This window comes from Oncorhynchus masou, chromosome 8, assembly GCF_036934945.1.
Source record: "Oncorhynchus masou masou isolate Uvic2021 chromosome 8, UVic_Omas_1.1, whole genome shotgun sequence".
In the NCBI taxonomy this organism is placed as follows: Eukaryota; Metazoa; Chordata; class Actinopteri; order Salmoniformes; family Salmonidae; genus Oncorhynchus; species Oncorhynchus masou.
The window spans coordinates 42,602,467-42,625,670 of NC_088219.1; the positions used below are offsets into that span (position 1 = coordinate 42,602,467).

At 42.2% G+C, this 23,204-nt stretch overlaps 1 protein-coding gene and 1 long non-coding RNA gene across 5 annotated transcripts in view; one reads left to right on the forward strand and one right to left on the reverse strand.

Moving 5' to 3' along the window:
- LOC135544692 (GTPase-activating Rap/Ran-GAP domain-like protein 3) overlaps nt 1-20,226 on the reverse strand; it is a 158,644-nt gene extending 138,418 nt beyond the window's left edge. For all 4 annotated transcript variants that reach the window (XM_064972506.1, XM_064972499.1, XM_064972502.1 and 1 more), the window contains exon 1: nt 19,946-20,226. In XM_064972506.1, coding sequence (XP_064828578.1) covers nt 19,946-20,049 — 104 coding nt within the window. In that variant the 5' untranslated portion in view covers nt 20,050-20,226. The remainder of the gene's footprint in view (nt 1-19,945) is intronic.
- Nucleotides 19,893-20,922, forward strand: LOC135544694 (uncharacterized). Its single transcript, XR_010456363.1, has 2 exons — nt 19,893-20,025; nt 20,110-20,922. It is a non-coding gene; the product is annotated as an uncharacterized LOC135544694 (long non-coding RNA).
- Nucleotides 20,923-23,204: the final 2,282 nt, after the last annotated feature.

The following is a 23,204-nucleotide window of genomic DNA, read 5'->3' on the forward strand; positions in this document are numbered from 1 at the left end:
AAAACACTCTAACGTTTCCAAAACTGTCAAAATATTGTCTGTGAGTATAACTGAACTGATATTGCAGGCGAAACCTGAGAAAAATCAAACCAGGAAGTGGCTTCTATTTTGAAAGCTCCATGTTCCATAGCCTGCCTTCGCTCCATTTAAAGGGATATCAACCAGATTCCTTTCCCTATCGCTTCCTCAAGGTGTCAACAGTCTTTAGACATAGTTTCAGGCGTTTATTTTGAAAAATGAGCGAGAAAGATAACATCGCGTCAGGTGTTCGCATGAGTTTTGCATGCGCAACAGAGCTTGGGCAGCCATCGTCTCTCCCTCTCCTCCTGAAAAAGACAGTGCCGGTTGGTAGATTATCGATTATATATTTTTTAAAACAACCTGAGGATTGATTATAAAAAACTTTGACATGTTTCTGTGGACATTACGGATACTATTTGGAATTTTCGTCTGCGTTGTCGTGACCGCTCGAGCCTGTCGATTGCTGAACATAACATGCCAAACAAACTGAGGTATTTTGGATATAAAAATAATCTTTATGGAACAAAAGGAACATTTATTGTGTAACTGGGAGTCTCGTGAGTGAAAACATCCGAAGATCATCAAAGGTAAGCGATTCATTTTATTGCCTTTCTGATTTTTGTGACCAAGCTACTTTGATACTAGGTGTTCATAATGTTTTGTTTAGTGATCGATAAACTTACACAAATGCTTGAATTGCTTTCGCTGTAAAGCATATTTTTAAAATCTGACACGACAGGTGGATTAACAAAATGCTAAGCTGTGTTTTGCACTTGTGATTTTTTAAACCTTTATTTAACTAGGCAAGTCAGTTGAGAACAAATTCTTATTTTCAATGACGGCCTTGTGGGTTAACTGCCTGTTCAGGGACAGAACGACAGGTTTTTACCTTGTCAGCTCAGGGGTTTGAACTTGCAACCTTAGGGTTACTAGTCCAACTCTCTAACCACTAGGCTACCCTGCCACCCCATTTCAAGATTATAAATATTTTTAGTAATATTATTTGAATGTGGTGCTGTGCAATTCAGCGGTTGTTGATGACAATTATCCCGCTAACGGGATGGGTAGCGTCCAGAAGTTAATTAACTTTATGACAAAAAAATATGCACAATCGTTTGTCTCTGCATTGACTAACATATTCCTCTCAATTGTACATTTCTAACTTGGCTCGATATGACGTTATAATTACTTACATTTGCTTCCCCCGTAATGTTTTGTCAGCCATCTTTGCTGAAGAAAGTCAACAGGGACGGGTGGCTCTCATCAAATTCGTCATTGGAACCACTCGATATGTTTGGTCATATAAAAACCTTGGAACTCAAATGCATAATGAGTGCTCTAATGCCCCCTTGTGGTGGTTTGGAGCAATGAAACCGTGACACTGGGTACCTCTAAGTCCTGCGGTGTAAGCTCGCAACGTTTAAAGGAGGAACCACTGTATAGGCTATCGCATCATTTTCGGTGATCAGACCACCATGGTGTCGTCGGAAACCGCAATGGTGGTGTTGGGAGTCGTGGCTGACCACGCAGTCGTGAGTGAACAGGGAGTACAGGAGGGGACTGAGCACAAAGCCTTGAGGGGCCACTGTGTTCAGGGTCAGCGTGGTGGATGTGTTGTTGCCTACTCTCACCACCTGGGGGCAGCCAGTCAGGAAGTCTAGGATCCAGTTACAAAGGGAGGTGTTCAGTCCCAGGGTCCTTACCTTAGTGATGAACTTGGAGGGCACCATGGTGTTGAATGCTGAGCTGTAGTTAATGAACAGCATTCTCACATACAGTAGGCGGTCCTCTTGTCCAGGTGGGAAAGGGCCGTGTGGAGTGCAATAGCGATTGCTTCATCTAGGGCTGATCCCAATTAGTCGACTGGTCGATTGTTTGGTCAATAAGCTGTTGGTCGACCAAGATTATTTTTGTCGAGCAGTAGGTTAATATATATTTGCATCAATTTCAAGCTCTGTACCACCAAATGTTGTAACAATGCAAGGGCTCCGCATTGAAATGACTGGATGATGGAATGGCACAGCAGTCTAAGTCTGTATTTCAATGCTAGAACCGTCAATACAACCCTGGTCTGATTCCAGTCTTACCGTTCTCATTGTTTACAGAGAGGACAACCTATGCTACACTTGTGAGAAACAAGTTTTGGTTAATTTTATACCATATACTACGAGTTTTGTCAATTCAATTTAATCATTGTCTTTTGTTTGGAGATGTGGAGTGGACACCCACCTGATTTTGCATAGAACATATACAGTTGAAGTCGGAAGTTTACATACACTTAGGTTGGAGTCATTGAAACTCGTTTTTGAACCACTCCAAAAATGTCTTGTTAACAAAACTATAGCTTTGGCAAGTCGGTTAGGACATCTACTTTGTGCATGACACAAGTCATTTTTCCAACAGACAGATTATTTCACTTACAATTCACTGTATCACAATTCTAGTGGGTCAGAAGTTTACATACAGTTAGTTGACTGTGCATTTAAACAGCTTGGAAAATTCCAGAAAATGATGTCATGGCTTTAGAAGCTTCTGATAGGCCAATTGACATCATTTGAATCAATTGGAGGTGTACCTGTGGATGTATTTCAAGGCCTACCTTCAAACTCAGTGCCTCTTTGCTTGACATCATGGGAAAATCTAAATAAATCAGCCAAGACCTCAGAAAAAAAACTGTAGACCTCTACAAGTCTGGTTCATCCTTGGGAGCAATTTCCAAACGCCTGAAGGTACAACGTTAATCTGTACAAACCATAGTGCCCAAGTATAAACAACATGGTACCACACAGCCTTCATACCGCGCAGGAAGAGACGCGTTCTAGAGATGAACGTACTTTGGTGCGAAAAGTGAAAAGCAATCCCAGAACAACAGCAAAGGACCCTGTGAAGATGCTGGAGGAAACAGGTACAAAAGTATCTTTATCCACAGTAAAACGAGTCCTATATCGACATAACCTGAAAGGCTGCTCAGCAAGGAACAAGCCACTGATCCAAAACCGTTATAAAAAAGCCAAACTACGGTTTGCAACTGCACATGGAGACAATGATCGTACTTTTTGGGGGAATGTAATCTGATCTGATGAAACAAAAATAGAACTGTTTGGCCATAATGACCATCCTTATGTTTGGAGGAAAAAGGGAGAGGCTTGCAAGCCGAAGAACACCATCCAAACTGTGAAGCACGGGGGTGGCAGCATCATGTTATGGGGGTGCTTTGCTGGAGGAGGTAACTGGTGTACTTCACAAAATATATGGCATCATGAGGTAGGACAATTGTGTGGGTATATTGAAGCAACATCTCAAGACATCAGTCAGGAAGTTAAAGCTTGATCACAAATGGGTCTTCCAAATGGACAATGACCCCAAGCGTACTTCCAATGCTGTGGCAAAATGGCTTATGGACAACTAACTCAAGGTATTGGAGTGGACATCACAAAGCCCTGACCTCAATCCTATAGAAAATTTGAGGGGAGAACTGAAAATGCATGTGCGAGCAGGGAGGCCTACAAACCTGACTCAGTTACACCAGCTCTGTTAACCCCCCCCCCCCCCAAAAAAAAACTTACTGTGGGAAGCTTGTGTAAGGCTACCTGAAATGTTTGCCCCAAGTTAAACAATTTAAAGGCAATGCTACCAAATACTAATTGAGTGTATATAAACTGACCCACTGAGAATGTGATGAAAGAAATATAAGCTGAAATAAATCATTCTCTCTACTATTATTCTGACATTTGACATTCTTAACATAAAGTGGTTATCCTAACTTACCTAAGACAGGGAATATTTACTAGGATTACATGTCAGGAATTGTGAAAAACTGAGTTTCAATGTAGTTTGACTAAGGTGTATATACATTTCCGACTTCAACTGTATATAGGCCTATAGGCTACCTGGCCTGTGTAATGTTATTTTCACCTCAAACAGCAAGAAAATGACGTCTGTTTTTACATCTGTTGATAATGACAATTGTTCCTCAATGTATTTGAAAAATCTTTCCAGTCTCTCTTTGAAAACCACTCATTATATGCATTTATCCAGTGTAAAAGTCATAAAAAAGGCCGACCTGATTATTTCTTATCAGTGCTTGACCTGTACTGAAATAGGTTCTGGTATTCATTTTGGATGCTGGTACTGTTTATATTTAGGTGCGGGAGCTCCACAATACTTTTGAGCTAATATTCTATTAGAGGAACAGGATCTCAAGCAGTAGAAAATGTGGGGTGCCGGTACTCTGTTCCAGTGAGCTCCTGCCCAAGTCAAGCACTGCTTCTTATCCCTTGTGCAAATAGCCTACAGCTGTGTCTGTCCCGAGTTCACTGGCGCAGGAAACTCTGAGGGCCCAGAATATTTGCTGGCGCAAGCTTCGGGGAGGGCCCAAGTTAATAGTTGTTACAATGTTTCAAGCTCGTTGCAGACAGGCCATGCATAGCCAATGTGATTTACAGTATAGAATTTTTTTTATCCGGATATTTTCTACCTGCAGGCTGAAATATTTGTATTTGTTGACTTCATGTAGGCTATTTTTACAGAGCTGGCAATAGAAGTTACTTTTCAGGTGTATATATATTTTTATTTTATTTGGTGTGTATATCTTTTTATTTTATTTGGATAGGATTTTGATTAAGCACATGAAAATAAGTTTGAGATATGAAGACGTTATTATACGCAGATCGTTGGAAATGGTAAGATAAATTGGCGTTCCAGATGTGAAATGTTGCCAACTCTTCATGTAGTCTATTACCGGCAATTTCAGGAGAGTAATGATTATCTAGATCTCTGGCTCCCTCTTGAGACGTGTCTGTGTTATTTCATCAAACAGTGGGCTTCAATCATCAGACAAGCTCAATGCTTTTAGTTGATTTTATTAAAACACATATGGTGTGTCTATATAGGGAAACTGTTTAAACATTTTGACCAATCGATCAGTCGAAAAAACAGACGACTTTTGGTCAACCAAGATTTTTTTTGTTAGGGACAACCAAAGCTCATCTTTGGATTTGTCGGGGTGGTATGCGAATTGGACTGGGTCCAGGGTTTCTGTGTTGATGGTATTGATGTGAGCCATGACCAGCTTTTCAAAGGATTTCATGGCCACAGATATGAGTGCTATGGAGCGATAGTCATTTAGACAGGTTACCTTGGTGTTCTTAGGCACAGGGAATATGGTGGTTTGCTTCAAAACATGTAAGTATCTGGGTCAGAGAGAGGTCAGAGAGAGGTTGAAAATGTCAGTGAAGACTCTTTCCAGCTGGTCAGCGCAAGCTCTGTATACGCGTCCTGGTATTCCGTCTGGCGCTGCGGCCTTGTGAACGTTAAGGTGATTAAAGGTCTTACTCACATCAGCTATGGAAAGTGTGATCATACAGTCATCTGGAACAGCTGGTCTCATGCATGGTTCAGTGTTGCTTGCCTCAAAACGAGCATAGAAGGAATTTAGCTCATCAAGTAGGCTCTTGTCACTTCACAGCTTTCAGATAGGTTTCCCTTTGTAATCCGTGATAGTCTGCCAGCTCTGCCACATCCTATGAGCGTCAGAGCTGGTGTAGTAGGATTCGATCTTATTGACGCTTTGCCTGTTTGATGGTTCGTCTGCAGAATTTGTTATAAGTGCCGGATTAGTGTCCTGCTCCTTGAAAGCGGCAGCTCGAGCCTAGCTCAATGCGGACGTTGCCTGTACATCATAGCTTCTGGTAAGGATATGTATGTATGATCACTGTGGGGACAATGTCATTGATGCACTTATTAATGAAGCCGGTGACAGATGTGGTAAACTCCTCAATGCCATCAGATGTATCACGGAACATATTCCAGTCTGTGCTAGCGAAATAGTCCTATAATTTAGCATCCGCTTCATCGAACCACTTCCACATTGAACAAGTCACTGGTACTTCCCGTTTGAGTTTTTGCTTGTAAGCAGGAGTTATGGTCCAATTTACCAAATGGAGGGTGGGGGAGAGCTTTGTATGCGTTTATGTGTGTGGAGGTGATCTCGAGTTTGTATCCCTCTAGTTGCCAGGTGACATGCTGGTAGAAATGAGGTCATATGGATTTCAGTTTTCCTGCATTAAAATCACCGTCCACTAGGAGCTCCGCATCTGGATGAGCATTTTCTTGTTTTCTTGTGGCCCCATACAGCTCGCTTTGTTTAGGCAGTTACCTGTATATTCATGAGTAATGAAGATTGAGGCAAGTCAATATCATAATCTTGACACTGGCTTTTGATCTGTCTGTCATTCAGCCAAGTGAATACAATCTATTTTCTCTCACGCATTTAGTACATATATATGGCATGCACGCACAAACACCCACACACACAAACTCCTTACATCACCTCACAGAGCAAGAACAGTCAAAAACACACACCCAGCCATCTTCCCTCCTTTCGTCACGTGGCTTGTGGCTGTGCTCAAACCCCCTGAGTCTCAACCGAGGCCCTGTGAAAATACAACTCCTTTCGCCCACGCACACTGGGCCATTTCCAGCAGCACGTTATAATGGGAAACGCTTTTCCAGAGTGAAACTTCCTGGAGCAGAGCAGTGTGCTGCACTACACACGCACAGGCGCCACACAAACACACACACTCTAGTGCACACATACATGCATGCAGTGTGTACACACACGTTAGCTATAATACACACTAACGCACTCACACACACATACATGCACACACCCACACGCAAGGTTTCTGTAATATGTAGATATGCGTCTTAAACCATAAACGGATCCAGACATACGGAAAGCTGTAATCAAGAGAGGGCTTTTTTGTATTTTTCTCCATCCCTATTTAGTCTATTTTTCTGACTAAATGAGATTGGTGGGCTGTATTGTGTGGTGGTGAAGACACATATGGCAGTGATTATGGTCCAGTGTTTATCCGAGCTCACTGAGCCCTCTTTGGGGCTGACTATGTCTGTGTTCCAAATGGCATCCTATTCCCTATATGCACTAAATAGGAAATAGGATGCAATTTGGGACACGTGCTCTATACTGTAAAGGCCTGCCCTGGTGGAATTGTAGAAACAACCAGAATCATGTGCATGTATATATAACAACCAGCCATGAAGACCACACTCTGCTCTCATGGCAGAAATGGACAGAGAAAGGTCAAAGGTTAAAGATTCGAGAGGTCGACCGATTATGATTTTAACACCGATACCGATTATTGGAGGACCAAAAAAATCCGATACCCATTAATCACCCAATTTTATTTATATATATATATATTTGTTGTCACTTTCGTCATAATGATTGGACCAAGGCGCAGCGTGAGTAGAGTTCCACATAATTGTAATAAATCGAAACTCACTGAACAAAACAACAAACAACCAACCGAAACGTGCCGTGCCGCTACTGATGTGCACTAAGGCAACTATACATAGACAAGATCCCACAAAACAAATGAGGAAAATGGCTACCTAAATCTGATCCCCAATCAGAGACAATGATAAACAGCTGTCTCTGATTGGGAACCATATCAGGCCAACATAGACATACAAAAAACCCTAGACATACAAAAACTGGAGTACCCACCCTAGTCACACCCTGACCTAACCAAAATATATAGAAAAACAGAGATATCTAAGGTCAGGGCGTGACATTTGTAATAATGACAATTACAACAATACTGAATGAACACTTTTATTTTAACTTAATATAATACATCAATAAAATCTATTTAACCTCAAATAAATAATGAAACGTATTCAATTTGGTTTAAATAATGCAACAACAAAGTGTTGGAGAAGAAAGTAAAAGTGCAATATGCGCCATGTAAGAAAGCTAACGTTTCAGTTCCTTGCTCAGAACATGAGAACATATGGTGGTTCCTTTTAACATGAGTCTTCAATATTCCCAGGTAAGAAGTTTTAGGTTGTGATTCGATGATAAATTAACAGGCACCGCATCGATTATATGCAATGCAGGACAAGCTAGATAAACTAGTAATATCATCAACCATGTGTAGTTAACTAGTGATTATGTTAAGATTGATTGTTTTTTATAAGATAAGTTTAATGCTCGCTAGAAACTTACCTTGGCTCCTTGCTGCACTCGCGTAACAGGTAGTCAGCCTGCCACGCAGGCTCCTCCTGGAGTGCAATGGAATCGGCCACAATCGGTGTCCAAAAATGCCAGTTACCGATTGTTATGAAAAACTTGAAATCGGCCCTAACACACAAAAAAGCATGCATGCAAGTGTGACACACCACGTCAAATCTAGTGATGGATATACTCTACTTGCTGAAATAGCATACAGTGTATGTATTTATTCTGTACATCCGTATCTGTGGAGCATATGTGTAGCATTGGTATGTACAGAATACATTACACACACTCAATAAACCACACACATGTTATCACGCTCTCTCACACACACACACACACACACACACACACACACACACACACACACACACACACACACACACACACACACACACACACACACACACACACACACACACACACACACACACACACACACACACTCAGTGTGAGGTCACTTCCCCATTCTCTCTCCATCTATTATATGATGCAGACAGTCACATTAGAGCTCCACTATAAACACTATGGCAGGCTGTGAGTCAGAGAGTTTCCACATCACACCTCCTCCCATCGGAGGTCACAACAGGCTCACAGACAAGACCCCACAGGCCCGGCCAATCAGAGACGCTCTTACTGGCAGGGTCACTTAAGCTGCTTTCATGCGCTACCTCAGAAATCCTGCCTCTTTTCTGACTGAGAAAGTTGGGGTACAACATTCGTAGCATGGGTTTCTCGCTAATACTTCCAATTTAGGATGATCAGATGATTCACCCCCATCTGGATCCAGTCTTCAGACTACTCGTCTGACTGTTCTGTTCTGCTCTCAAACCAACATGCTGGCACAAATGAGAGGGGATTCTTCTGTACTGTACTCTAGTTGGTTACATAACACTGTTGGCAGCAAGAGAGATTTATATAGATATAAATTACGTATCAAAGTAGATACACTTTAATTAAACCTTTATCTGAGGATATTGTACGAGCAGGGAAGAGAGAGAGAGAGACCCTCTTCAACACCCTCTTCAACATATATATCAACGAATTGGCGGGGGCACAAGAACAGTCTGCAGCACCCGTCCTCACCCTACAAGAATCTGAAGTCAAATGTCTACCGTTTGCTGATGATCTGGTGCTTCTCTGCCTAACCAAGGACCTACAGCAGCACCTAGATCTTCTGCACAGATACTGTCAGACCTGGCCCCTGACAGAAAATCTCAGAAAGACAAAAAATAATGGTGTTTTAAAAAGGTCCAGTTGCCAGGACCACAAATACAAATTCCATCTAGACACCATTGCCCTAGAGCACACAAATAATAGACAAACTTCGGCCTAAACATCAGCGCCACAGGTAATTTCCACAAAGTTGTGAATGAACTGAGAGAAGCAAGAAGGGCCTTCTATGCCATCAAAAGGTAATGTAATTCGACATACCAATTAGGATCTGTCAAAAAAGACTTGAATCAGTTATAGAACCTATTGCCCTTTATGGTTGTGAGGTCTGAGGTCAGCTCACCAACCAAGAATTCACAAAATGGGAAAAACACCAAGTTGAGATTGCATGCAGAATTTTGCAAAAAAATCCTCAGTGTGTAACGTAAAACAGCAAAGACGCCAAAAAAAATGCATGCAGAGCAAAATTAGGACGATACCCACTAATTATCAAAATTCACAAATGAGTCAATAAATTCTACAACTCCCCTAAAAGGAAGGAAAAGATTCCCAAACCTTCCATAACAAAGCCATCACCTACAGAGAAATTAACCTGGAGAAGAGCCCCCTAAGCAAGCTGGTCCTGGGGCTCTGTCTATAAACACAAACAGACCCCGCAGAGCCCCAGGACAGCAACACAATTAGTCCCAACCAAACCATGAGAAAAAAAAAGATGGCTCTCAAGAGAAGACAGGCTATGTGCACACTGCCAACAAAACGAGGTGCACTTTTTAACATGCCAAATGTATGACCATATTAGAGACACATACTTCCCTCAGATTACACAGCCCGAAAAGATTTCGAAAACAAATCCAATGTTGATATCTATTGGGTGAAATACCACAGTGTGCAATCACATCCGCAAGATGTGTTGCCACAAGAAAAGGGAAACCAGTGAATGTCACGCCCTGGCCAATGAGAGGCTTTTATATTCTCTATTTTTGTTAGGCCAGGGTGTGACTAGGGTGGGCATTCTAGTTTCTTTATTTCTATGTTTTCTGTTTCTATGATTTGGCCGGGTATGGTTCTCAATCATGGACAGCTGTCTATTGTTGTCTCTGATTGGGAATCATACTTAGGCAGCCTGTTTTTCCACCTTAGTTGTGGGTAGTTGTCTTTGTTAGTGACCTGTATAGCCCTAGTAAGCGGCACGTTAAGTTTATTGTTTCTTGTTTTGTTGGCGACATTTCTAAAGGAAAATGGTAAAAAAAAAGTGTGTAATGTTTACTGTACATTTTTTGTTGTTTATTTCAGTTCTGGTTATTATCTACTTCACTTTCTTCTGCAATGTAAACATATGTTTACCATGCCAATAAAGCCTTTAAATTGAATTGAGTTGAGAGAGAGAGAGATAGAGAGAGAGGCCATTTCAGTAGCCTTGACCACATGGATGTACTGGTCAAAATGAAAGACTATATTTTCACTGCTTAACCACTTCCATTTGTCCACACGGTGAACATTTTCCATACTGGCCATGTACTGTACTACTAATACTCTCTAACAAAGCTAGAACCGTACAGAACACTACACCTCTTGCCCATCTGGGCAGTGGGCACCTCTCCTAAGGGGTAGGTCTGTCTTGGCCAACCTGGCCTGTCTGATTTGTGCCCCTGGCAGATGGGCATCTCTTGGGCACCACTGTCCAGAGACTGGCAAAAGGAGATTGCATGGATGGTATTCCAGTATGACTCCATACAGGGACAAGTAAAACACTGGGATCCTATAAGCACCAGGGAATGAATCATCACGTTCATTAGGCACCAAACGTTTTAAAATGCTTTCCATTGTGTGCCCTAATGAACATGGCCTAGGATACACTAAATTGATGTTTGTGTGGTGGAAATCTGAGATGTGGGCAATCCATAACATGCTGACCCCATCATGCGCATGTTGATCAAACCAGATGCAATCAGGACAAGCAGGCTGAAAATATCAAAACAAACTCTGAACCAATTATATTCATTTAGGGACAGGTCGAAAAGCATTACACATTTATGGCTATTTAACTAGCTTAATGTTGCTAGCTAATTTGTCCTGGGATATAAACATTGGGTTGTTTTTTAACCTGAAATGCACAAGGTCCTCTACTCCGACAATTAATCCACAGATAAAAGCGTAAACCTAATTAGTTTCTCGTCATTTCTCCTTCTTCCTTCACGCTTCTTTTTCTTCTTTGGACTTAAAGTTGGCAACCAACTTTAAGGTGTATTACCACCACCAACTGGACTGGACCTCAGTTCATCACCCACGTAGGTATATGTTCCTAAAAACCAATGAGGAGATTTGAGAGGCAGGACTTGTAGCGTGTTAAGCGTAACAAATGGAACCAAGTTCTATTTTAGCGGCCGGCATCGCAGACGCACACTAACGCGAGTGAGAAGTGTGGGTGCAATGATTGAATACCATGTATGTGTACATTTATTTTGCACGCTACACAAGCGGTATTTAAGTAAAGGTATGCACTGGCATACAGCTGGTCTTACTATAGTACATTAACATTATAAGAGGTTTCTCATCAGCTGAGTGCCAGGAAATATCCAGACATGTGAATCAATTATTACTGAGTGCTACTGACTAACTGCATAGGCCAACACAGGAAATAGCAAGTTGTAGTACACATTGGTTATTGGATGTATGGTATATAAGATGTCTATAGCAAGTGTAATATGGTGGCAGGGAATAGTTAGTCCTTTTAATAACTTTTTTTTCTAGAGAAGTGTGTAACTCCATGATATACACTGCTCAAAAAATAAAGGGAACACTTAAACAACACAATGTAACTCAATCACACTTCTGTGAAATCAAACTGTCCACTTAGGAAGCAACACTGATTGACAATAAATTTCACATGCTGGTGTGCAAATGGAATAGACAACAGGTGGAAATTATAGGCAATTAGCAAGACACCCCCAATAAAGGAGTGGTTCTGCAGGTGGTGACCACAGGCCACTTCTCAGTTCCTATGCTTCCTGGCTGATGTTTTGGTCACTTTTGAAAGCTGGCGGTGCTTTCACTCTAGTGGTAGCATGAGACGGAGTCTACAACCCACACAAGTGGCTCAGGTAGTGCAGCTCATCCAGGATGGCACATCAATGCGAGCTGTGGCAAGAAGGTTTGCTGTGTCTGTCAGCGTAGTGTCCAGAGCATGGAGGCGCTACCAGGAGACAGGCCAGTACATCAGGAGACATGGAGGAGGCCGTAGGAGGGCAACAACCCAGCAGCAGGACCGCTACCTCAGCCAATGTGCAAGGAGGAGCACTGCCAGAGCCCTGCAAAATGACCTCCAGCAGGCCACAAATGTGCATGTGTCTGCTCAAACGGTCAGAAACAGACTCCATGAGGGTGGTTTGAGGGCCCGACGTCCACAGGTGGGGGTTGTGCTTACAGCCCAACACCGTGCAGGACGTTCGGCATTTGCCAGAGAACACCAAGATTGGCAAATTCGCCACTGGCGCCCTGTGCTCTTCACAGATGAAAGCAGATTCACACTGAGCACATGTGACAGACGTGACAGTCTGGAGACGCCGTGGAGAACGTTCTGCTGCCTGCAACATCCTCCAGCATGACCGGTTTGGCGGTGGGTCAGTCATGGTGTGGGTGGCATTTCCTTGGGGGGCCGCACAGCCCTCCATGTGCTCGCCAGAGGTAGCCTGACTGCCATTAGGTACCGAGATGAGATCCTCAGACCCCTTGTGAGACCATATGCTGGTGCGGATGGCCCTGGGTTCCTCCTAATGCAAGACAATGCTAGACCTCATGTGGCTGGAGTGTGTCAGCAGTTCCTGCAAGAGGAAGGCAGTGATGCTATGGACTGGCCCACCCATTCCCCAGACCTGAATCCAATTGAGCACATCTGGGACATCGTGTCTCGCTCCATCCACCAACGCCACGTTGCACCACAGACTGTCCAGGAGTTGGCGGATGCTTTAGTCCAGGTCTGGGAGGAGATCCCTCAGGAGACCATCCGCCACCTCATCAGGAGCATGCCCAGGCGTTGTAGGGAAGTCATACAGGCACGTGGAGGCCACACACACTACTGAGCCTAATTTTGACTTGTTTTAAGGACATTACATCAAAGTTGGATCAGCCTGTAGTGTGGTTTTCCACTTTAATTTTGAGTGTGACTCCAAATCCAGACCTACATGGGTTGATAAATTTGATTTCCATTGATAATTTGTGTGTGATTTTGTTGTCAGCACATTCAACTATGTAAAGAAAAAAGTATTTAATAAGAATATTTCATTCATTCAGATCTAGGATGTGTTATTTTAGTGTTCCCTTTATTTTTTTGAGCAGTGTATTTAAGCAATAAGGCACGGGGGTGTGTGGAATATAGCCAATATACCACGGCTAAGGGCTGTTCTTAGGCACGACGCATCGAGTGCCTGAACACAGCCCTTAGCCGTGGAATGTTGGCCATATACCACAAACCCTAGATGTGCCTTATTGCTATAATAAACTGGTTACCAATGTAACTAGTGCAGTAAAAATACATGTTTTGTCATACCCGTGATACAGTATATGGTCAGCATTCAGCGCTGGAAGCATACAGTTTATAAATGCTTTTATTGGTTGACGTTAGTGCAGGTGGCTAATGCATGAACAGACTGTCACCCAGGCCATCAATCTGTAGCTCATCCCCAAAGCCTTCTCCAGAATTACTTTCTAAGCAAACTGGGTTCAAATTATTTGAAATCTTTCTAATACTTCAAGTGAACGTGTCTGTCTGATTGTGTATGTGTGTGTCTGTCACTACTAGAATGGCCATGATAGTCATGCAAAAATGAATGCATTTATTATGTTTAAAAATGTCATAAGAAACCTCAGGACACCAAATGTAAATTGTAATCATTCAGAATATTCAGACCAATATTGACTGGTCCAGAAGTGCCTATAGACTGTAAATACTCAAATAAGTCGGCAGGGTATTTTCTGCCAGCACAGCTGGCTCGTCCAAACTACACCTACCCCGAGTGTACAAATCATTAAGAACACCTGTTATTTCCATGACATTGATAGACCAGGTGAAAGCTATGATCCCTTATTGATGTCACTTGTTAAAATCTCTTAAGGATCGGTCCCTTTTTTTCAATTTTCACCTCAAATGACATACCCACATCTAACTGCCTGTAGATCAGGACCTGAAGCAAGGATATGCATATTATTGATACCATTTCAAAGGAAGCAATTTGAAGTTTGTGGAAATGTGAAATTAATGTAGGAGAATATAACACATTAGATCTGGTAAAAGATAATACAAACAAAAAAACATGTTTTTTTTCTTCTTTTTTTTCTCCCATCTTTGAATTGCAAGAGAAAGGCCATACTATAATATTGCAGTTTAGGCGGAATTTAGATTTTGTCCACTAGGTAGCAGCATATATGTGCAAAGTTTCAGAGTGATCCAGTGAAGCATTGCAATACATCAGAAAATGTTGTATCAAGTATGTCCAAATGTGCCGAATTGGTCAGTTGATACATTTCCAAGTACATAACTATAGAGGACATACAAAAATGATATGGTAATAAAAAATGTAAGTTTACACACTCCCAGGAAGGTCATACATGATGACAAATGAGCATCCCTACAGAAAAGACACTAACCGGGATGGGTGTTGGGCCAGAAACAACAGGGGATCAAATTGTAGAACCCAGTTCCTACATTTTGATATAAACAATTATTTTATCAAACAAAACTATGCTACATTTTATCTCTGGAACTCTCAGGATGACAAATCAGAGCAAGGTTACTGAATGTAAGGGACACCGATCCCGTAAAGGTTAAATCCATTTCAATCAGTGTAGCTGAAGGGGAGGAGACAGGAATCTCACACATATAGTAATAATAGATAAGAGACTGATGACAAAGAAGGGAACGGAGCAAATATCACTTCGTCCATATCACCCTACAGAGGTCCATCCATGCACTTTGTCCATATCACCCTACAGAGGTCCATCCATGCACTTTGTCCATATCATCCTACAGAGGTCCATCCATGCACTTCGTCCTTATCATCCTACAGAGGTCCATCCATGCACTTCGTCCATATCATCCTACAGAGGTCCATCCATGCACTTCGTCCATATCATCCTACAGAGGTCCATCCATGCACTTCGTCCATATCATCCTACAGAGGTCCATCCATGCACTTTGTCCTTATCATCCTACAGAGGTCCATCCATGCACTTCGTCCTTATCATCCTACAGAGTTCCATCCATGCACTTCGTCCATATCATCCTACAGAGGTCCATCCATGCACTTTGTCCATATCATCCTACAGAGGTCCATCCATGCACTTCATCCATATCATCCTACAGAGGTCCATCCATGCACTTTGTCCATATCATCCTACAGAGTTCCATCCATGCACTTCGTCCTTATCATCCTACAGAGGTCCATCCATGCACTTCGTCCTTATCATCCTACAGAGGTCCATCCATGCACTTTGTCCATATCACCCTACAGAGGTCCATCCATGCACTTCGTCCATATCATCCTACAGAGGTCCATCCATGCACTTCGTCCTTATCATCCTACAGAGGTCCATCCATGCACTTCATCCATATCATCCTACAGAGGTTCATCCATGCACTTCGTCCATATCATCCTACAGAGGTCCATCCATGCACTTCATCCATATCATCCTACAGAGGTCCATCCATGCACTTTGTCCATATCATCCTACAGAGTTCCATCCATGCACTTCGTCCTTATCATCCTACAGAGGTCCATCCATGCACTTCGTCCTTATCATCCTACAGAGGTCCATCCATGCACTTTGTCCATATCACCCTACAGAGGTCCATCCATGCACTTCGTCCATATCATCCTACAGAGGTCCATCCATGCACTTCGTCCTTATCATCCTACAGAGGTCCATCCATGCACTTCGTCCATATCATCCTACAGAGGTCCATCCATGCACTTCGTCCTTATCATCCTACAGAGGTCCATCCATGCACTTCGTCCATATCATCCTACAGAGGTCCATCCATGAACGCCAGACATTTTGATTGCTATAGCCCATCGAAAAGAGCAGTTTCCAATGTTTCTAATGAACCTATTGTTTCCAAACAACTCTACAAATTGCTTGGATGGTCTCTATTTCAAAATATAGCAATGGGCACAGCTCTCTGCAAAGCACTTACTTTAAATTACACTTGGAGTTGGCATTCTTCATATAGGTTGACTTATTATTTGTACTCATAGAGAGAGAGAGAGATCGTGTGTGTGTGTGTGCACTCGTTGAGCTTGTTCATATAGTGTGTGCTCGCAACTTGGTGCCACATAATGGAGAGTCCTGTGAAATGGTCACAGACTTCAGTGAATTAAAGACAATCAATCAAGAGAGAACCTGGGGCTCTTATGTGGTGAAAAACATGACTTACACAGCCAAAAACAAGAATACACAAAAAGAGTTTTGATGTATAAAAATATAAATATATCAAGGACTGTGGCATGAGAAAAACAGATGTTTCACACACACATTCACCCATGTATAGAAGTATTAAAATATTAATATCTGAACGAATTATGTGCAGTGGGAAACATAAAGATACACAACTAGAACATTAAGATATACATTAAGATATAGTCTGAGCCTATCCATGACAATACATCACAGATGAGGCTACGCAACATAGATTTTTAACATATGTGTTGTTGTCTCTCTCTTCAAGACATGATGCCGATGACAGGACAGCATAAATATTAGGCCCTACAAAAGGCCAGTTGCAAAGATTTTTTACATATTTGTTTGCCTCTTTTGTATGTTATTTTGGTATTAATACGTGTCACATATCAGGTTGCAAACAATGTAAAAAAAAATCACCTTTAAGTGGTCTCTTTTTTTGCTTTCTTGAGTAAGGCAGCTCCAAAATGCAGGTGTTTCAGCCTCGCTCAGCGCTTTCTGTGGAGGTGGGGCAGCCAGCGGAAAATACGGAGAGTAGGGTAATGTTCTCTAGTGGTGCTGTGATAGGGGACACCACATCACCACCAAATCTACGGGTAGAGCTCAAAAATTCAGGCCCCTGCAAGCTAGCAGTCATCATCATGAATCAAAGTCGACAATCTCCTGGCAAATCCTTTTCAAACCTTGTCATGTAAAGAGAAATTATGAAGATAAATTATAGATAAAACTTATCGGTGCTCATTGGCCATTGGACATAAACATTACAAGTTGGAAATTGCAAATTCAACAATGAGTAGTTTGGAAGGAATGCAGTGGCAAGCATTGCAAATAAATCACTAGCCTGCTATTCAGTGGAGTGGATGTGTGGGCCAAGCCTGAGTTTATTAAGGGTCTCCTTTCAAGCTTAAAAGGATAAACATTTAACATTGGGCATGCTGTCAATCCAGTATGACTTCTGCCGCTTTCAAAAAACTGGGAACTCTGAACTGGGAAATCTCAGAGTTCAAGACAACTAGGAACTGAAAAAAAAACGAGTTCCGACCCTGAAAATACATTTTGGACGGTCATCCATCTCAGAATTCCAAATTGGGTACTCTGGCCTCTTTCTAGACCTCCGATCCTGTTTTTTTCCGAGTTCCCAGTCGTCTTGAAAGCGTCATAAATCCAGAGAATGACAGACTTAATGACAAAGTTTGATGACAAAATTTGACCAAAAGAAGAACCGCCACGCCACCTTCCTGTTCAAGTCAACACAGCACAACAAGGTGAGTCAAAAAAAGTATTGTATGCTGCTGCATAAATTTGGTAATAGGCCAGGGAGATATGTATACTGTAGCTAAGAAAGTAATACCAAATGTATGTTGTGTAGTAAACTGTTAGTAGCCCATGTGCCTCGCCCTAATAATTTAAATCCCTTTCCCCCTCATAACTTAGCCTACTGTTCTGACTTGGTGGTGCACATGTAGCCTATAGCCTGTTTTAGAGAAATGTAATCATTGAATATTGTAAGAGCTTTCATTGTCTGCTTACATGGCACCTTTATTTATCCTACGGTTCTGACTGAAATAGTTATATTGACTACATCTGTCCTAGCTCGCTCACTAATGTTTTAATCAAAATTACGGATTGCCTCTTATCCGCTCGTCATCCCCTTATGCCATAATTTGTACATCTCAAATGCCAGTAGAAACCACATTTGTTTAAGCAAGTCAGCCATATCAGCTATGTTTTTTCAAAACGCAGTAAATGAGGATGAATTAACTGTTTCGCTGCCAGACCAGGCTCCGCTGATAGCCAGACCAGGCTCCGCTGATAGCCAGACCAGGCTCCGCCGATAGCCAGACCAGGCTCCACCGATAGCCAGACCAGGCTCCACTGATAGCCAGACCAGGCTCCGCCGATAGCCAGACCAGGCTCCGCCGATAGCCAGACCAGGCTCCGCCGATAGCCAGACCAGGCTCCGCTGATAGCCAGGTGTAACAGTGGAAAAGTGTTGGTACTGCTGTTGTGGGCACTGTTTGTCACCAATTAATGTCCAATTAATGTAGTCCAATGAATGTATTGTTTAGTGTTGTGTTGTGTAGTGGCTTAGCTGGCAAGCATCTAAAAAAGGTTTTTGAGTTTGCCCCACCAAGATTTACATGCTACAATCGCCACTGCAAAATACCATATCAAGTCTGTCAGCTAATCGCATATGAGTAATATACAGTACACCTCCAAAATCTGATTATCTTAGGCTAGGTAGTAGTCTACTGTGGTAGTCTACTGTGTGGGGGACAGATAAAATGGCCATGTAATCAAATGTACATGACAGATTTATAATCAATGCCATGACTGACAGTGAGTGAGGGAGTTATGGGTGCCATCTAGCGACGACGTCGGGAAGTGTGCTTGATAACAAGTGAACATGAGTGCTGGCTATAAATATGACCAGAAATCCTCTCCATAACTTGGGGTGAATACCAACTGTGTGCATTTATGCCCAATATAGGCTCAATGTACCATAGGACTACTGAGCACGGCATACTGTCGGTAACATTATGTAGCCATCAGTCCGGTACAAACTGGCAGCAAAGATAACATTCTCTCGACGTTTGATGAGCGGAAAAACAGTGGACTCCCAAGTAGAGAGTCGCACGGCTGGAGGCTAATATGTAATATTTTAAACCTAATTTGCTGCAATATTGATAAACATGCACCAGGTATTGAGTGATTTTGTCCATCAGAATCGACAGGCACACATGCGTAACGGTCCGAACGTGGACGCACGGTTTTGGAGACAAAATGTCAATAAATCGATTGAAAATAACAACACAAAATCAATGTTCCTCTCAATGACCGGGTATAACACGGCATGCCCCGCTAAACACAAGGAACATCCGTGATGCCACACATAATTCACAAAAAAGCGCACACATAGGCCTATGGTCTGCAGTTTACTGAAGCGCCATGAAACACTGAATTAACTGTAGCCTAATACACTGTGTTGATATCATAGTTAATCCCTCGAGATTTAGGGGAGCAAATATGTTCACTGGTGACCGGGTCAACTGCCAATTAACACAACAACTGCAGTCCACGGAGAGATGGGGTCAGTAGATATCAAGTGACACGTTACCCGAGCTTGTGTATGAGAACATAAACCTACCATGTGCTGTTTCAAATGTTACAGGAGGGCAATTAAATCCCTGTTTCGGATTGCGGTTGGTGGCGAGTGTATACCCAAAAGGGAGCCCCATTACCCCATGCATCACCTACCTCGAACTAATCTCAAAACTACACCCTTTCCGGAGAAGCAGGGCTCTCTTCCGCATGATGCCCGTTTTATCCCGGCCGAGGTACACATTTATATCCGAATTCATGGTGCTGATCGAGCAGGCAAGTATATACTCCGTAAAAACAAAGATGCTTCTTTCTTCCAGTCAGTTGGTTGGCGACGGGAGCGAGCTGGTCGGGGGAAAGGAAGGAGAGAGGCAGAAGAAAGGCTGCCAAAAAAATACAAATAAAATACGAATCTCGCCTCCGCTGGAAAAAGGAAAGTGAGCGGCAGACTTTCCTCTGCAAACAAAGACGGCACCAAAAGCTTATGAGTGCAGCATGGTTAGTGGGTTGCTCCTCGCCTGAACTCCATACGATATAAATTAGATTCCGTTGGTCTCTCGGTTCAAGAGCGAGTTACCGTTACTCAATTGGTAACCCTGAATAGATTCGAGTCCCGGGAAAACATAACAGTTTGAAGTCGAGTCCCCCGTCCGTCACTAGAGCGCTGTACACTGGCTGTAGGATTCTACACCACTCCCTTGACGGTTAAAGAAGTACCTGAGCAGTCCTATATCACGAAGCACCGCCGCAACGCGTTATATTTGATCACGAACACTGCAGCAGAAGCGAACTTCTTCCTCCAGTACTATTTTGTCCGCCCGAGGCTACAATACGTCGAGTTTCCCGGGGAAGCTGTGAAGAAAGCATGATTGTGTTTATTCGTCTGTTATTATTAAATAATGTGAAACAATGTTATTTATGTTTACTATTGCGCGATTGTGTCCATGAGTATGTTATTAAACAATGTGAAACAATGTATGTTTACTGCTTTTTATTAAATCAGTATGGATGTAAATATTGTAAATATATTTGTTAATATGAGCAGAATATTGTATAGCCTATATACATTTGTTCATATGGGCTGATTGTTGTATTTGTTCGTATGGTTATATAAAGTCTGAAGTTTAAAAACAGCCTATATTATTTAAATTGTATATTTTCTAACCAAATAGATGCAGGCAAGCCATGTGTACCATTGTACACAACTTGGTCGGTTTCTTCCTGGGTCTCGAGGCTTCTCTCCTTCTGGCCATTCATCACCCCCTTTCGGATCCGAATCTGAGCATTGTCCAGTATGTGGTTGTGTTCTCCAGATAACTTGGAGATAACCGCATCAGTGAGGGAGGGTTATGCGACCTCGACATTCGAAAACATCATATTCTGTGAACTTCCAGAAGGACTCATTGCAGGTTCCCATCTGTAGGTGTATCCTTCATGCACCAGGATATATTTCCACTTATGGAGAGGGTAAATTCAGGTTCCATTACAGCTTGTTCTGACCTCCTCTAACAATAATGAGTGATAAGGGTAGCAGTGCAAGATCTTTTTAAGCAGAATATTTGGATTATTAGCACATGAACGACTTGTAATTCGATTCCTGGACTATCAAAGCTATCCACTCAAGCCACCTATTCAGATCCGACAGTTCAAAGATGATAGTGTCAAAGGTTATCAATTAAATGTAGTTATTGTTCATTTGCAGCATACATTTGCCTTCATTCTCTTAAATCTCTTAAAATAGACGATACTCTTCTTGCGCAATATATAGCCTAATGTACTGTTTGTCTGTCTGGACTGTCTGCCTGTCTTGGTGAGAATCTTAAGGTAATAAAATACTAAAATAGTCTTCTTTAACCTCTTAAAACTAGAACCATCTTTTGGGCGTCATGGGAATGTAAGATTCAAAACATTCTAATAACATTTTACCAAAATGGTGTGACATAAAACACGTGTTGTTCCTCGTCTTAATAAACGCTGTGTTGTTTGCCTAACATAAGCATGTATCTTTGAAATTGGACATTGAACTTGAACCCAGTTTCAACAATCATCAGCTGACTCAGAAAATAATTTTCAGAATGACATAAAGTGAACAGCTGTTGTGATACAATACACAGCACAGGAGGTTTTTCTAAAATATACTATACAGGAAAACAAATGTAGCCCGGTTCAAAAGCTTTATTTCCTTGTAATTAATTGAATTCAATGGCTTCACCTGAGTGTCCCTGCCAGCCAGTGTAGGGCAGCACTACAACATTCCAATATTATAGTCTATAGTATTCTGTTCCTCTAAAATAGCCTAAATGTTCCATATCATAATGAGACTAAACAGGTAAAATTGATTTATTAGACTTATTGAGCAAAGGCAGATATTTGATACAAACATTGGATTTCTGTGGTCCAGAGTTTCATAATAATTTTCGTTGGTGGCCTACCCATGTGTCTCATCACTCAGACAGCCTGCTGACTGACATCAATACCAAAGCTGATAATTGTGACTTGATTGTATTGGAATGACGTGAATAATGATAATGATGATGATGGTGAGAGCCCAGTATAGCCTCACCCTTTAATAAAATCAAACAAAATAAAATATTATACGCCAAAATCACCAGATGTAGACGAAAGTATTTACTAAATAAACTGAAGTAAAACAATAAATAAATAAAATTGCATTTGAAAAATAACAAATAATTAAAGAGCAAAAATAAAATAACAGTAACAAGGCTATATGCAGGAGTTAATGTGCGGGGGAACATGTTAGACGAGGTAATTGAGGTAATATGTACAGTAAATGTAGGTAGAGGTAAAGTGACTATGCATAGAAAATAAACAGAGAGTAGCAGCAGTTGCAAAATGGATAGGTCTGGGTAGCCATTTGATTAGTTGTTCAGGAGTCTTATTACTTTGGGGTACAAGCTGTTAAATAACCTCTTGGACCGAGACTTGGTGCTCCGGTACCGCGTCCTGTGCGGTAGCAGAGAGAACAGTCTATGACTAGGGTGGCTGGAGTCTTTGACAATTTTTAGGGACTTCCTCTGACGTCGCCAGGTATAGAGGTCCTGGATGGCAGGAAGCCTGGCCCGTATGCATTACCCTCTGTAGTGCCTTGCGGTCGGAGGCTGAGCAGTTGCCATACCAGGCGGTGATGCGGACCCATGCCAAATCTTTTCAGTCTCCTGAGGGGGAATAGGCATTGTCATGCCCTCTTCACGACGGTCTTGGTGCATTTGGACCATGACAGTTCGTTGGTGATGTGGACACCAAGGAACTTGAAGCTCTCAACCTGCTCCACTACAGCCCTGTTGATGAGAATGGAGGCGTGCTCAGCCCTCCTTTTCCCGCCTTTTCCACGATCAGCTCCTTTGTCCTGGCACCACACTGACAGTTCTCTGACCTCCCTATAGGCTGTCTCATC